The 15,674-nt window shown below is 43.6% G+C and overlaps 1 protein-coding gene across 2 annotated transcripts; it reads right to left on the bottom strand.

The window, feature by feature from the left end:
* Window positions 1-1,103: 1,103 nt before the first annotated feature.
* Cnpy1 (canopy FGF signaling regulator 1) lies at window positions 1,104-10,042 on the bottom strand. Of its 2 annotated transcripts, XM_055612548.1 has the most exons (4): window positions 9,738-10,042; window positions 9,344-9,547; window positions 7,549-7,645; window positions 1,104-3,711 (listed from the first exon to the last, which is right to left on the bottom strand). In XM_055612548.1, the coding sequence occupies exons 2-4, from the start codon at window positions 9,485-9,487 to the stop codon at window positions 3,674-3,676; spliced, it is 279 nt and encodes a 92-aa protein (XP_055468523.1). In that variant the 5' UTR covers window positions 9,488-9,547; window positions 9,738-10,042; the 3' UTR covers window positions 1,104-3,673. The 2 variants fall into 2 exon arrangements, with proteins under 2 accessions (XP_055468523.1, XP_055468521.1); XM_055612546.1 differs by having other exon boundaries at window positions 9,344-10,042.
* Window positions 10,043-15,674: the final 5,632 nt, after the last annotated feature.

The following is a 15,674-nucleotide window of genomic DNA, read 5'->3' as shown; positions in this document are numbered from 1 at the left end:
ATAAGATTCTACCTTCCACAGCACTTTTGTTTTTCAGCAAGTTAACACTTGAAGATGTTTTATAGTTATCTTACTGTTGTGAGATGGGATCATTTTTGTTGCATTTTGAAGTATTTTTCTCTTTCAGAAATGACTGGAAGACGAGAAGCACAGGAATGCTGTGTTTTCTGTAAGGAGTTACATTTCCTGATACCATCTCCCCAGGATCTTTCCAGAGTCAACAAAGTTCCAAATGCATTTCCCATGTCCCAATTTTATGTACTTCCCTGTGTGTTTTCATCTTTTTTTTATCTAAGTTTCTTTCTATGTATGCATTTATCTACCCATCTGCCCACTAATCCATCCATCCATCCATCCATCCATCCATCCATCCATCCATCCACTTACCTTCCCATCAACCCACTATCCACTTATCCACCCACCTACCTATCCATCCATCCACTTACCCACCCACTGACCCCTCCACCCAACTACCTACCCATCTATAAAATATCTATCTACCACCCAACCTTCCACTCACTTCTGGACTTTCTCAGGTAATTAGAAGGGGAGTGACATTTCTTCTGAGGCAAACCTCCTGCTGGAGATGAAGAGACAACAGGAAGTAGACCAACTAACATTACATAAACACTGTCACCTTTCCCACTGGGCAGATGATAACAAAGCATGACAGTAACCCCTGCTCCACACATGTCCAGGACAGGGCAGCAAGTACTCGAGAGGGACAATGCCATTTCCTGAATCTTTTCCTAAGTGATTCTCAGATATCTCAGTTCCATTTATTGCATTTGATCTTTCATTTATTTATTTATCTATTTATTTATTTATTTATTTATTTATTTTATTTTTTTAGAGACAAGGTTTCTCTGTGTAGCCTTGGCTGTTCTGGACTCACTTTGCAGACCACACTGGCCTCAAACTCACAGAGATCCACCTGCCTTTGCCTCCAGAGTGCTGGCCTTACAGGTGTGCATCACCATGCCCAGCTTGCATTTGATCTTTTCTATTCACCATTTTCCTTGCTCTAAAAGCAAATAAACTTAAAAAGAAAATTACATTTAAGACAGGAAATCATAACAAAACATACTGGTCTCTTATAAGTGTATTTTTATTACAATAATTTAATGTTCTTTCACTGTATCTAGGTACCAAATGGTGCCACATGCTACTGATTGGCCTTTACCATTTCTAAGTCTATGATTAGCTCACAAGTTTGTATCAAGTTTAAGAACAGACCACAAAAGCATATACTAGATTGACTTTTCCCCAGTATCCTACCATAATCTGAATTTGAAGACTGATAGACAGTTTAAACTCTTTTTTCTTACATTGAACTATGTATATAAGAATAACCACAATATAAGCTAATAAAGGTATGTCAGAACTCCTGCTTTGGCTATGTCTTAGGACTTGTCTAAGTAAGTGTTGATGTTTCCTGTTGGGACTTTGGCTCAGTTCTGCTCTGTACTCTCTAAGAAAATGGGCTCAGCAGTCTTGGCTTGTTCTTAGCAAAAAGCAACCTGTAGAACAAAGATAAGCATCTTGTCTAGGCCAGTTTGTTTCGTGAGTTGTGAGGATACAGGCTCAAGTGAGGATTCCATGGAAACCCTAACACATCTCACTGGACCATGTCTCCTCTTCCTGTTTTTTATCACCGACCCTGTCTTAACAGGAACTTTAATATTATCATCATTATTTATTTTTTGACTGAGGTCTAAATTTTTGTTAACTCTAAGAAATTTTCATCTTGCAGGTTGGGTGCTTCTTTCTTTTGCTTTTAGTGGTGAGTGGTTTTCCACTGGATTTTCATCTTCTTTTGTATTTGGTGTAATTTTAAAGGTAGAAAGAGTGGCCAGCCAGCCCAGCTTCTCTCTCCTACTTCCCAGAAAAGCAGGCATCTTACAGGAAGCAGGCAGATACCTGGGGCTCTGGGTAATTCTCAATCCAACCAAGGTTTAATCAGCAACTCAGTAAGCTACAGGCATTCGTATGAATTCAAAAGCTTGATATGGAAAAGAATTTTTTTAAAATGTCAAGATATCAAAACCATTGTAAGATCCATAACCCTGTTTGGTGAAAAATCTAAGAAAATATGATAATCTAAGTGTCTGACCATATATCTTCATAAAGGCCCCAGCAGGTGAGAACCCTCCTGATAATGGGAAGTTCCCATAAAGGCAATTTTATGAAACAGCACCATAGTGTGCATTTACCGAGAAAGTCCAGGTAAAAGAATGCTAACAAGACTTCCTGTCTCAAAGGCCAAGTTTAATCTTACAGGTTATAAAAATAAGGTACAGGAACAAGGGTCCCCCTTCTCTCTCTCTCTCTCTCTCTCTCTCTCTCTGACATCGCCCACTATAGCTCAGAATATGCTTTAAGTAACAGTTTTCTTCCCTGCTGGGAAGCAGCATCACTGGTCCTTGTGTCTCCTCTTCCTTGTTTGTTTTGAACACAGAACCTCAGGGTTACAGAGGACCTATGATCCAGCCAGCCACAGACACATTGCAAAAGCACACACTTTCTCAGATTCCCAGATAAACAAGTGACATTGAGACTTAAGACTAAGGGGAGGGAAAAAAAATAGAAATATCTTCCCTTTATTTGGGTAAATGTTTGCAAATATAAAGATTATTCTGCCTGAGGAGCCCAGTAAATGATCTAAATACTGTCATTTCTGGATGGTTTTATAAACATCCATTTTAGCTCTTCTGGTTCAAAATTTGCCTGTTACCCATGCAAGTTTCACTGACAATGATGAAAATTTCTTTAATTAAACAGGTGTAACCTGTACCCACACATGCTGAATAATTAAAGTTCAATTCCACTGAATGCAAATTTAGCAGAGACAATGAGAACACCCAGGAGAAGCTGTTACCACATTGCGATACACTAAGCGTAGGAAAGGTGAATTTCCCTCTACATCCAAAAATAAATACATAAATAAAAATCTACACACTGTGATCACTGAGGGGAAAACAAACCAAGAGAGCTTCAAGCAAGACAAAAATGTGTTCGGTGCCATATCTTTCCCAACCCAGTGTGCGATAACCTTCCGAAACATCTGAACTCAGAGCCGGGTTAGGAGACAGCTGTGATGGCCATTCGGTGTGAGAAGTAGCCACTCCTTTTCATCTGTTCTTCTGAATCTTAGGGCTAAAGGTCTAAGATGTAGGAGTTTCCAGATCTGTAAGCCCCATTCCTGACTGGGGGAGGAGGACTTTACATGCACCACACAGAACCTTCCAGAATAACCTGCACCTAAATGCCTTGAATTATAACTGACCGAGTATTTGAGAAGTCAAATTGAGTTCTTCCCAAACAGGAAACCATGTGTGTGGATACGTCAGACACACTTGCTATGAAACACTCTACCCACCCTTGAAACCCCTACTGACTTAAAGAAATGGCTTCACCCTTTTCCCACGGCCAAACTTAATGCTCTATTGCCAAGCCAGCTTCCATCCAAATTTGCAAAGGGGTGTTCAGTTTGAGAAACCTCTCTTCACCTAAAAGAAGATTTGGGGCTTGTCACGATGCCAAACAAGAGATTTTCAAACCAATATCACGCATGAGACAAGTACAGCAGACGGGAGATGAACGTCCTTATCAGGGCAGACACAGGGATGGAGGCACGCAGTGACCTTTGGGGCCATGACTCCACTCCTCACTCTCAGGGTTCAGGATGATTGATAGGAGTGCCGCATAGATCTGGAAAATAGAGTGAAAGTGTCACTAACAAGTAAATCCCAGGCCACTGAGACGAGTTCTCTTCACAGAAGGCCCAGACTGGCAGTATGTTTTAAAATTTTTTTTTTATGAAAAAAATATAAATACACAGAAACATAGAAAGGAACCCACTTCCTTCCCTGCTTGCCTCCCAGATCTTGAGCCCAGCTTCCAGATGAAGCTGGCCAACCCTACTGTACTTATTTCATCTTCCAGTTTTTTGTTTTGTTTGTTTGTTTGGTTGGTTTTTGTTTTTTTTTTTTTTTTGGACCAAGCATCATTTAAGGACCTCAGGATTGGAAGCTTTTAAGGGAGATCCAAGCAGGGTGTTTCACAGTGCAAAGGGGTAAAGATTCTGGCGCTACCTGTTTTGATTTACATTGCTTTTCCTTTTGAAATCAAAGATAGCAGTTCTATTTAGGAAGGCTGTGGGTTACTTTAACTACATAATTTATTTGAAATGTGCCAGCCTTTGAGAGTAATGATTTTTTATGTGTTAGAATCTAAGTCTCCCCTCTTGCGTTGAGAAGTCAGACATAACTGAAGATTCTTGCTCACTTAAATGTTGGCTAGCCATTTCTAGATACTTGCTATCTCACACTATGAGTTCTGTTAAGATGTTTCTAAGTGTTGTGATTGGACATTAGCATAGACTGATCAATACAGAATATATCTATCTATGTTTCCACTTACATCTCCAGGCACCAGTGCTGTGCTCATTCATAACCCATGGCACATGCCCTCCGCCTTGTACAGACACAGTTGCACTTCGAGTCATGTTCGATAGTATATCATGGTTTTAATCATCCTCATTCCAAGATGTCAAAGTGACCCTCTGGACATGCAGGGGTTGCCGCAGCAGATGTCATCGGGAAAACCTAGTGAACTTACTTGCCTACACATTTTTCTTTTGTCTATGAAAAAAGAGGAGTAAGCCTGGCTCCCCTGCCTTGCACCATAAGCAGAGCGTGGTTCAGTGGTCCACCTTCTACCCAGGGCATGACACCACAGTGCATGGCACCCACAGATCCGGGTAGCACCCTCTCTCAGTGAGATCTTCCCTACCCCATCAGATGACAGCAGTGTTTATGAGATTCTCAACTGCTGTGGCATTTCACAGTTCAAACATGGCCAGCCTGAGACACAGGCAGGTCTTCTCCATCATGCCCCATTCACGTCTGTGCATGAGGGTGAATGGTTGAGCCTTGACATGTTGAAGAGTCAGGCTGTGTCCTCATCAGCTTCGCTACAAAGAAAGGGAGACAATCCAGACAAAGCAGGAAAAAGCAAAAACTCACATATGTAGTGTGGATGTAGGATATGGAAGGTAAGCTCCTGGAAAATCTCAAGTTCTAGAAACATCTATTTTCTAAATAACTATTTATCCCCCTGTGTGCACTTGCTCAATTCTCAGGATGGCAACTTACATGTGGCATGCTCCCCCACCCCCCAGACATACAGGACACAGCCCTGAGACATGGTTTACATTGCCAAGATAAGGCTTCCGCAAAGCTGTCGTCTTACATAAGACACTCGGAATTTCTGAAATGCAGCTGGTACCCTGCTCTGGTAGAAAGGCCACTGTACTGTGTTGAAGATAACACTTCAAGGCACCGGGAGTTTTTCTGTGACGTGAAAGAGTCACCTTTCATGCCGTGGGTGTCTGGATCCATCCCATGGGTTAAATCACAGCACTCCTTTGCTACTCTTCCATTCCCTAGAATTTGTTAATTTGTTTTTCTTGAGACAGAGCCTATGCGGGCTAGGTTAGCTGTACATGTCCGAGGTTAGGTAACTATACATTAACCTACCTACTTCATAAATATACATTGCATAGAAGATACTATCTTGAGAATTGGAGAAAATATCTATTGCTTTTAGGAAGACAATAATTATTTAGAGAATAGACACTTCTAGAACTAAAGATTTGGCAGGTAGCTTGGCATTCTTATCATTGAGTATTATTTTAACTTTCTCTGGCAATAATTTATGCCAGTCTGAAAACGCATTCTCCCTTGCTCTCGTGGTGTTAGCCTGCCTCAGTTGCATGGCTAAGGAAGCTTAGTCTCTGGTAAACACTAATTTGCCCCAGTGTTTGACTTCGATACAAGCTGTTGTATCCATCACAAGCTTCGTGAGGGAGCACAGCCTGAGAGAGCTCTGGCCCCCTTTGCCTCTGCTCAGCCCAGCTGCTGACAGAGAGTTGAAAAGCAATCGAATGCCAAGTCACCTAGTGTTCTCTTTCACATTACCACCTCTACACATCCCTTAGGTTTATTCTCTGCGCTCATATTTCCATTTTCATTTCCAGTTACACCTACATAGAAAATGAAGAGAGGGTGCTAACGTTACTGAAACTGAGTCAGATCGCTGAACATGGGAGCAGCCCTCCCCAGAATCTTAATGCAGAGGCAGTGACTGCCAGAGTCAGTGTCTAACATCCTCTCAGGCCTTTCTGGAAGGGCTGGGTGTTCATGCCATCATTTCTGATGGCCATCATATGGGGACTGTGGCTAGTTCAGCTGTTTACAAGGAAAACTAGCACACAGATTTCAAACCCTGCCATCACAGGTGCACTGATATCTAACACACACCTATCATAGCCGAACTGATTGAAATACCTCAAAAAGCCTGTCTTTGGGAAGTATGGCTATGAACTTGTGTGAATGTCACAATTCTGTAATTATGTAACTATTTTAAACCATCTCAGGCTACCAAACAATCCTCTCCATCATTTTACTGGATTTTTTTTTTTCACACTCCCACAGGATGGAATTTTAAATAGAAAGCAATCTTTTTGTCTATTCAGAGTAAGGAAACTTGAACTATCTTGTTTCTGGGTACATGGCCCCCTTGTCTAGAAACTTGCAATGACCTCAACACTTAGCTACAAGCACACAGTAATATTCCTTTAAGGACTACAGTATCTACAGTATCATCTTCGATATATGGGTGGAGTGTGTATACTCCGCTTAATTCAACCTTAAGCTTCTGCATGGCTTATGGAGAACTGCACTGGGATAAAGCATTGTCTTCAAATAAACTCCTTCCTTTTCTTCCTAAGGCCATCTGAGAAACCCTGCTCAACAGATTCATCCCATGCTCATCTCTGTATGGACATGTGTCAAAATGAGAGCAGAGGTACGGTCAGGCCGACACAGGAGGGACTAGCTAGCGGTCACAGGCTTTGCCTTGGCATACACTAGATAACATTCTGTTCATTTTTCCCCCCTAGCTTCTAAGTGGGCACACATGTCTAAAAGTATAAAGCAAGTATTATTTAAACATGCTGAAACAGAAGAAAACACTTTTTAAATGTAGATACTCAGGGGAAAGAACCTGGAAAAAATATCCAAATAACCCCCAACCTAAACAAGAAAAACTCTAATGCTTTTTCTTTCAAAATAAAAATCCCACCTTCTGTTGTGAGGACAAATACTTAAGTTTGTAAAAAAAAACTAAAAAACAAAACAAAACAAAAAAAACACATCCCTTCCTTGGCCAGGATTAAAAAAAAATAATAATCTAACATCTATGGCTTTAAAATTAAAATCACTGGCTTTGGGGTCACCCAGCTCTGAAAAACAGTGGGTTTCATAACACCCACAGTCAAATCTGAATTCTTTGTGAGGGAAAAAAACAAAGAGGAAAAGTCGGCAGGCAAGCTCTGGCCTGCGCTTCTGCAGCTCTGCTCTCTGGCACAGGGGTCTGTCCTGTCTCCAGAAGCCTGTGCTGGAGGCTGGCTGGCAGATGAGCTGTGCAAGGCTGAGCGAGAGCGGTGAGACAGGCTGGGAGCACTTGTTACATCAGACACAGTACCTGATTTTTCACTGCACAGCATGTCAGCTAGATGGGTTGCCTCCTGGGCGATAAGTGCGAATATCTCATCCTCATACTTTTCGATGATGGCTTCGCACTACAGAAACACAATAGCAACATGTGTGAGCAGGGGCAAACCGGCAGGAACCCTTATTAGCGCAGTTAGAGACACTTTAGCAGCTCAACACAGGAAAGCATGTAACCAAGGTTGTCCATCTTCCTTGCCCCTTTGGTTTGATACATCATTGCACAGGAGAAACCCTCCTCCAGGAATGCTAATTTTATCATTTTCCTGAGACTTAACTAAATGATGACTCTGTTGCAAGACCTCAGAGGAGGAGGAGAGAGGAAAATGGCGGCTGTGTTTGCTTCTCTCCTTAAAGTCTGGAGTCCAGCAAGCATAAAGTAACTGAAAGCTTTCCTTTCCCATTTCCTTCAGCATTTTATAGACCACATCTCCTGGAAACAGTTAAACCAGTTCCCTTCCAATCTAACATAATAATTCACTTTGTGGTTTGAATATCTGAAACAATCGAGGCTCCTCAGCCCTCATAACTCTGGCACCTGCCAAGTTAGCTAGCTGCTGAGCACTGTTCTTCCTTGCAGGTCACTCTGCAAGTTTCTCAGTAGACCCTTGAGGAACCCAGCTCAAATCTCCGGTTTACTTTCCAAAGCAAACAAAAAATGAAAATAAAACAAGCTGACACTTTAGGCAGGAGAAAGCACAAATTTGCCATGGGATCTGAAAGAGTTAAATTCTGTCTGGAGTGTGTCAGGAACTACCAGGCGGCCTTTTTTTTTTTTTTTTTTGAACTGTGGGGTTACTTACTGATGGCCATCCACTGGAGACTTGTAAACCATCTCTGAGTTCATTAAGCAAGACTCTAAGATTTTTAAATGGCATTTAAAAATATTTAAATTCCACTATAATGTGTTTATTTAAAACCTGTGAAAGACAAACACACTCATATCACCATCCAGGTTCCATGGGGCTTTTAGCCCTGAATCACTGCCCTCACTTTTTAATTAAAATGAAATCTCCAAATGTCAGCTTCAGCCCCATGTTGGGGCTGCAGCACGCCTGACATTTTGGCCACTGTGTGAACTTAATACATTTTTTTAAACAGGCCTGCCCATCACTGTGTGATTCAACAGCATTAGGGGAAATGATGCTTCGAAATGTACTCTTGCCAGGTACACCCTAGTAAGTCAGAGGCCAACTTTCTTTCTGTAAAGCCAGCTTTAGTCCTCGTCCTACTCCGAGTCTTGGTGTAGCCTAGTCTGAGCTACAAAACGTGAATTAACCCCACGAAAATGCTCCTTGAGAAACCTGCTGGGGTGGGAGAAAGGATTTGGGGGCCACTGCTCCAACATTTAACTATAAATATTTGAAACCGATTCTTGGCCTTCATTGGGATTTCAGTCTAAAAACCACAAGCCCTGCTTCCTTTGGTGAAAACCTGAGACCCATCCCTTGGTGACAAGGCAAGCTGAGGTCTTCTTAACCCACACCAGCAGAATGTGCAAATGGTGTCCATGTCACCAGGACAAGGGACAGGGGACAGGGGCCACCTTCCATAAAACTCCCTTCAGCCTCCCCACTGATTACTGAAGCGTGCCACAATCCCTGAGACACCTACCAAGTCACTAAGTGTTCAGCTGAGACCTAAGCAGTGCGGCAGCACAGAACACCAAGGCATGCGAATAAGCCTGATTCTCCACCGCCCATCAACAACTCAAGAGTAACCCCAAGCAGAAAAAGGAGACCCCAACCGGCTCTTAGAAGGGCTCTTACCGCGAATCTCAAAGGTTTGAAGGCATCGGAATAAAAGAAGAACTTTTTATATTCTTTGTATATTTTGTCTCCCTTTCTCGGAGCGTATCTCCTGAAATACTTCTGCTTAGTCACTGGGTCGTCCTCCAGCTGGTAATCGTTCATTCGCAGACACACTTTATCCAAAAGGTCGATGAGAAACTCCTCGGACTGGGCCAGGGGAACCTACAAGAAGAACAGAACCAGCCAGGACACTTGCCCACGCCCATGCGGGTCCAGTGGACGCGTGGAAGGACGGCTTCCTAACGGAAGCAGCTGCACCGTTCTTTATGAAGCTTAAAGAGAGCTTAAATTCTAGCGAGAAAATAACGTGCTTGACAGTAAGCAAAGGAAAAAAAAAATCTAGAAACTGTACTTGTAGATGTCATTTTTAAAAGTTGTTGAGTAGAGACTGAAGGGAGCACAGAAAACGGGAGGGGGGGCGAGCGCATCAGTGCTGCGGGGAAGCCACACTTCTGCCCCCCTCGCCTTCCGAACACATCGCGCGAAGGCTATGCGGGGTCCACGCCGAGGTGGTCGTGAGCTGAGGGGACCGGGGCGCCCCTCACTGGCCCCGGCTTGCTCTGAGAACAGCTGGCGCGCGTCCCGGGCGCCCCTCTCCCTCCGGGACCTGCCGGGGCGCGGTGGGCTCCATGCCACCACCTCCGCCCCAGGCGCAGGTCAAAGAGCATCCCGCGCCCTAGGAAACCGAGACAAAACCTAGTGCGTCGTCTAGACGGGTCAAGGTGCAGGAGGCCGGGTCCCCGCGGTTCCTTCCGGAAGGGGCGTGGAGCCGCCAAGGGCGCCCGGCCGGGCCCGCAGCTTTGCGCGCTTTCTCTCCCTCCACCCTCTGCTGATCAAAGAAGGAAGTTTGCCTGACAACTGCGCTGAAAGGGGCTGCATGACAAATGAACTCGGTTTCTGCAGTGTTGATATATCCAGCCCTCTTTGTCCCCTTTCACACGCAGTGTGAGCCCTTCCGGTGCCAACGACTGCGCGACATTCACTGGCGCGCTCAGGGCGCACAAAGGGTCCCGGCGCTTCCCCGCCATCTGGCCGCAAAGCCGATCCGCAATTAACATGAAAGCACGGGGCGGCGGGGACCGCGAGGAACACCCCCAGATCGCTGCCGCCCCGAGCGTCCACTAGGAACGGACCCTAGGCACGCATTTATGGGAAGCGCAGGAACCGAGCGTGAGGACCGCGCCCGGTCACACCCGGCACCTCCTGCGGCCCAGGTGAACCTCAGGCCACTGGGAACTCTCAAGGTCCTGGCTTCGTAAGACCAATTAATTAAATATGTCTGCGAACTAGAATGAGAACATTCCACAGCAGGTGTCAAGTTCTTTTCCAAATTCACCAAATTATATATATATATATATATATATATATATATATATATATATGTATATATGTATATGTATATATACAGTGAAAAAAAATTCTACAAGGGCACTTTCGAATACAAATGGCATTTTATTTATGTTTTTCAAACTTTTAAGTTGCAAGAAAGAAATTCACAGGTTTACTGAAACTACTGAAAATTGGGTAGCTGAAGGACACTCCAGTAAACTCGGAGGGGCCATTGGAAAGGCGCAAGATCGCAAAGATGAATTCTTAAGTTAATGACGCAGAGCTAGCCTGTGTTGAGCGTCTGTCCTTAACATATAAGTCAGTTTCTAGATTTCCACAAGCTGGATTTTAAGTCACAGCAAAGAGTGGGGTCGTTCATTACAACAAACAAAACAAAACAAAAAAACTAATAGCAACTAGGAAATTCACTCTCTCCTCCCCTCTTGTTCAGATAAACAGGCTCTATGTGTGGGGGTGGAGGCGGGCCTCGGGTGGGAGGGCCCAGCGTGAGGAAAAGGGCCCTGGGAAGCCCAGTTCTGTTACCAGGCCAAGATCATCCTCACGTGCTAAGCGTTTCTAGTAGCCTCCTAGAAACTATTCTTTCTTCTCCTTTCAAATTGACCTAATACTCTGAGCTGTGTGTAGAAGATTGCTGAGCCTTGTAAGTTTGGGGCAAAATCACGAAGGCCTTCTACATGTAACTTTTGAAAGCTTTTACTTTAATTTTTTCCCCCCTGGGTTGCACTTTTTGAAAACAGTCCTTAACCATGAGTTGTTTTTAAAGTATAACCTCATACCTTTGGATCTGGAAGCAGTGTGTTCTACTTTAGCACAAATAGGTGTGTGTGTGTGTGTGTGTGTGTGTGTGTGTGTGTGTGTGTGTGTGAGAATTTCTACAGGTTTTGTTTTATTTTTTAAATCTGAAGATTGACAGCTTTTGAATAGCATTAGCTAGCTAGCCTTTTTCAGGAGTCTTTAAAACCTGACACAGTTGCTGGCTGAAGGCTTAGAAGATACTATAAACGTCCTCTGAAGAGGAAAGGTAGCCCTCCCTGAGGTCATTTTACGAAAGAGTCTCCAAATTTTGATCTTAAAATCCCCAAGAACCAGATCTTGGAAAAATATTTTAAGAGCTGTTTCTCATCACAGATCTTTATACATGTATTAAAATCTACATTAATATGATTGTACTCAGCTGAATCACCTTTGGTTATATTTAAAGACTGTTCATAGAATAATTCCCCCCACCCCAAATTGCTCGGATTCTAGGAGTGCAGTTAAGTACTGAGACAAGTGGAATAAGAACCAAGTCTTTCTTTGTACACAGTGAAGGTTTTGAATGGGACTTGTCAATAACGCGACTCCCTTTGTGATCTTCCAGGAACCTCGCCTCCGCCTTGCAAGGACTGTCTCGGAGATACTGGCCTCATTAAAATATGAATGGAAAGGGCCGCTGTCACTACCGCTGTGTCGGTAGAGAACCCGTTCAGGCTTCCCGAGCAGTTTTCTTGCTGTTTTATAGGAACTTCTATAGCATGTTAGGAATGTAAAAGTGATCTGGGATCTTTTCCTCACTCTCCCGGGGTAAAGACATCTCCCAATTTTGAAGCCTCCCCCACACCTCTAAATCACATATGGCATATGCAGTGTCCACCCCCCACCCCCATCTTAGGTTTCTCCTGACCGCTAACAACGGAAAGGGGGTGGGAGGTACCCAGACCACAATTTTGAAACAGAAGGAAAGTAGCTGAAAGTTCTGGTTTGGGTTTATCCAGGAGTCTACAGCTACTGAGTTCGTTACAGACCACTATGACTACACTTTAATAACAGCCAATTACAGCATGCTCCGTGTTTTTTCATTACTGTGTCTCTGTTAATCTTGTAGCAAATTTCTTGCTTGATAGCTATCACAACCAGGCAGGAATACAATTATGTCACAGCACAATGGATGTGGAGACGCTAGTTTTGATGCTTTCCTCTTTTCCATCACAGCCTGACAGTCACCAATAAACTTCATTCATCTTCATGGCTGCTGTGCAGTTTTCCTTCAGACGTGAAGGTGGCACTTAACCTGCTTAGTGGCTGATAATTTCATATTGTTGCAAAGATTTTCCTTTCTTGAGGGTTGGTTAATGTAGCAATTATAAGTGTTTTAGAGCAAATATTAGATCCAGTTTAACTGCTAACTTTCCATCTGTAAAGAATGGAATAGCCACTGATATTAGCTAAAAGTCAAAATTGGAAAAGTTAGAGTTAAAAGATTTGACAGTTACAGCTCCTCACCTTAAGCTAGGATTCAGAAACTCTTGTAGGCTGATGAAACATATAATTAGCTTTTATGTTAATTGACTGCTATGAGTTTGTTGTATGATATTCTTTCATATAATATGCAAATTGCATCAAATGTTTGGCTTTATTAGACAATATGATTACAGATCTACAGGAATTCATTTTGATGAGAAATAATAAAAGATGATGGATTTCCAGCATTATGCATACCAGGAAAAAGAATAGTCTCTTCTGAACAAGAGAGACATTTTTTTCTGGTAGCCTGTATTTAAAAAGCAGCTGGAACATCACAAAATTCTCATTACTGTGTTTCAAGATTCCACAAACTTCCTGTTATAGAGGTAGGTCTGTGGGCTACAGGCCCAGCAGTTACTACAGTATTCTTGCCTTCCAAACAAACAAACAAACAAAAAACAAAAAAGAACATTTCTTACAGTCTGAATGATGAAACTGGTCATTCTGATTTTTTTGCAAGTGTTTTCTGTCCTTATCATTAGAGTATGAGGGTGCCTATCAGTAACATGTATTCTCAAGGAGTTGAAAAATAGCAAAATAAGAACCCTGTTATTTGGGGGAATACCCTTGCCCCCAGATTCCAATCACATTTTTTTTATTCTGGAGGTTATCTTCAGCTTAACAGTGACAGAAGATAATAAAAAGGAATCATATCGTGGGGAGCATTAATAATCGATGATTGGGGGGGTCGTCTAACTCAACTTCTAAAGTTAAAATATATGTATCTTTTTCTCACTATTAAATTTTAAATTGGCACTGCAATTAAGTTTCTCATTTTAAAAAACACTCTGCTATTTTTAACCTATTAAGTTTTGAACATTTATGTGAAATGAAACGCACAGTTCCCCATATGAAAACAGGGCTACTCCCCAATCTCTGTGAAGTCCTGTCAGCAAAGGCCCAGGCACAGTGTCACCACATGCTTGGCTTTGTCCTGTGCTTTGGGCAGTGCGGGGAATTCTGCTGCTTCAAACGTTTCTTCTGGGAGAAAGCCAGTGTGCCCAGTTGCGGAGCAGAACAAGACAGCACTGTTTAAGGCCGGGCAAAGCTGGGGACCAGCCTGAGCTACACAGGAAGTTTCTGGGCAGCTCAGGATACAGTACTCTGTCTTGAAAGATCAAATTTTAAATAAAAATAAATAAATAAAAGGAATTTGTTTATTCATTCACCAAATAATTGTTGGGCCTTAGCTACACTGCAGACAAATGCGTTTCTCAAATACAAACTTAAAAAAAAAAAAAAAAAACATGTTATTGTTTTATGTGTATGGGTGTGTGCATGTCTGTGTGCCACATGTGTGCCCTCAGAGGGTAAAATCATGAGCTGCCACGCGGGTCCTGGAAAATGAACCCAGTCCTCTGAAAGAGCAGCCAGTGCTCTTGACTGCTGAGCCATCCCTCCCACCCCAAATACAGACTTTCCTAAAGACTCTTCATGCTTCTGAATTAACCCTGAAATGAACCTTTTTAACTAGAATGTGTTCCCAGTGGATATCAGATGGTGGTGTGGCCGCGTTTACGGTGTGGCCGTCTCCTTGGTTTATAGATTCCTGCCGACCCAGCCTTGTCTTTCCCTGTCTCGTTACTGCACACCTCTCAGTAGCTGCCCAGCTATCTGCCAAGCCAACTCTGCCAAACAGGGTGCAGTGGCACAGCTGGTCTACCATGGCCTTGCTTGGCTTTGTCTTTCCCACGTCATGGGCACATGGCAGGGAAGGGGTGAGGTTGCCTGGCGAAGCTTGGGAAGTCTAAGGGGAAGGTCTGGGACTCAAGCCATGAGTTAAGGTGTGTCATTTCCACAGATGCAAAGCACATGGACGGACACATGTGTGCCCACATCCATAGGCATGCTCTCACACACACATGTAGACATACTACACAACCGTATAAATGTGCTTACACACAACCAACACATTCTCACATGTGTATGTATACACAAACATACAAACACACACATACACATGCACACACGTGCACCCATACCCACACACAGAGAGAGGGGGAGAGGGAGAGGGAGGAGGAGAGAGAGATTATGCAGAGAGCACCAGCTGGCCTCTTAGCTGACAATAAACCTGGAAGCACCGTGTGGTTGCCTTCTTCGGGGGGCCAGTGACAACTGCAGGCAGAATGCCTATTGGGTTTCTGACCCTCGTGAGACTGCTGGGGTCTCTCCAGAGAGTCCTTGGTCACCTGGCCTCCATATCCCATCCTGGTCTCAGGCCCCAAGTTCCCAGGGCTCTCTGATGGCCTATGAACAGGCCTGTGTTCTATGAATGAGAGCTGTCTTCCAGACCCCAACTGAGCCTGAGGACACCCTGAAGAGTTAGCACAGGCCCTTACACCCCTCTTTGGTATGTTCCTGTGCCATTCATCTCCCCGTCCAAGGGACCTGGGGACAGCAGAGATTCTGAGCATTCAGGTCACTGGCCTGAGCCCTGGGCTCTTCATATGATAAGAATCTTATTGAGCAGAGACTGAGCAACTGCCCTGGGCTACCCATGCAGCTCTGCCTCACGGCAGGCAGGCTATCTTCATAACTAAAAGTAGAAGGTAGAGGGAGAAGAGGGCTCAGCCTGAACTGAGTTGAGACCTTTCTACAACATAGTGGAGCCAGCCAGCCAGTTTCCAAAGGCCAGCCTGTGTCCCGATTCCTGGAG

The sequence above is a fragment of the Psammomys obesus genome, unplaced genomic scaffold, assembly GCF_907164565.1.
Source record: "Psammomys obesus unplaced genomic scaffold, mPsaObe1.curated_primary_1811, whole genome shotgun sequence".
NCBI lineage: Eukaryota > Metazoa > Chordata > Mammalia > Rodentia > Muridae > Psammomys > Psammomys obesus.
This window is presented reverse-complemented; position numbering and strand designations above follow the sequence as displayed.

Bases quoted from the DNA above. Each gene is read 5' to 3' on its own strand.
- Cnpy1 (XM_055612546.1), bottom strand. From the start codon at position 9,487: ATGAACGATTACCAGCTGGAGGACGACCCAGTGACTAAGCAGAAGTAT. The intron at 7,646-9,343 runs GTAAGAGCCCTT...GTGTTTCTGTAG, and splicing joins TCAAACCTTTGAGATTCGCG to TGCGAAGCCATCATCGAAAA. The intron at 3,712-7,548 runs GTACTGTGTCTG...TCTATTTTCCAG, and splicing joins GCTGTGCAGTGAAAAATCAG to ATCTATGCGGCACTCCTATC.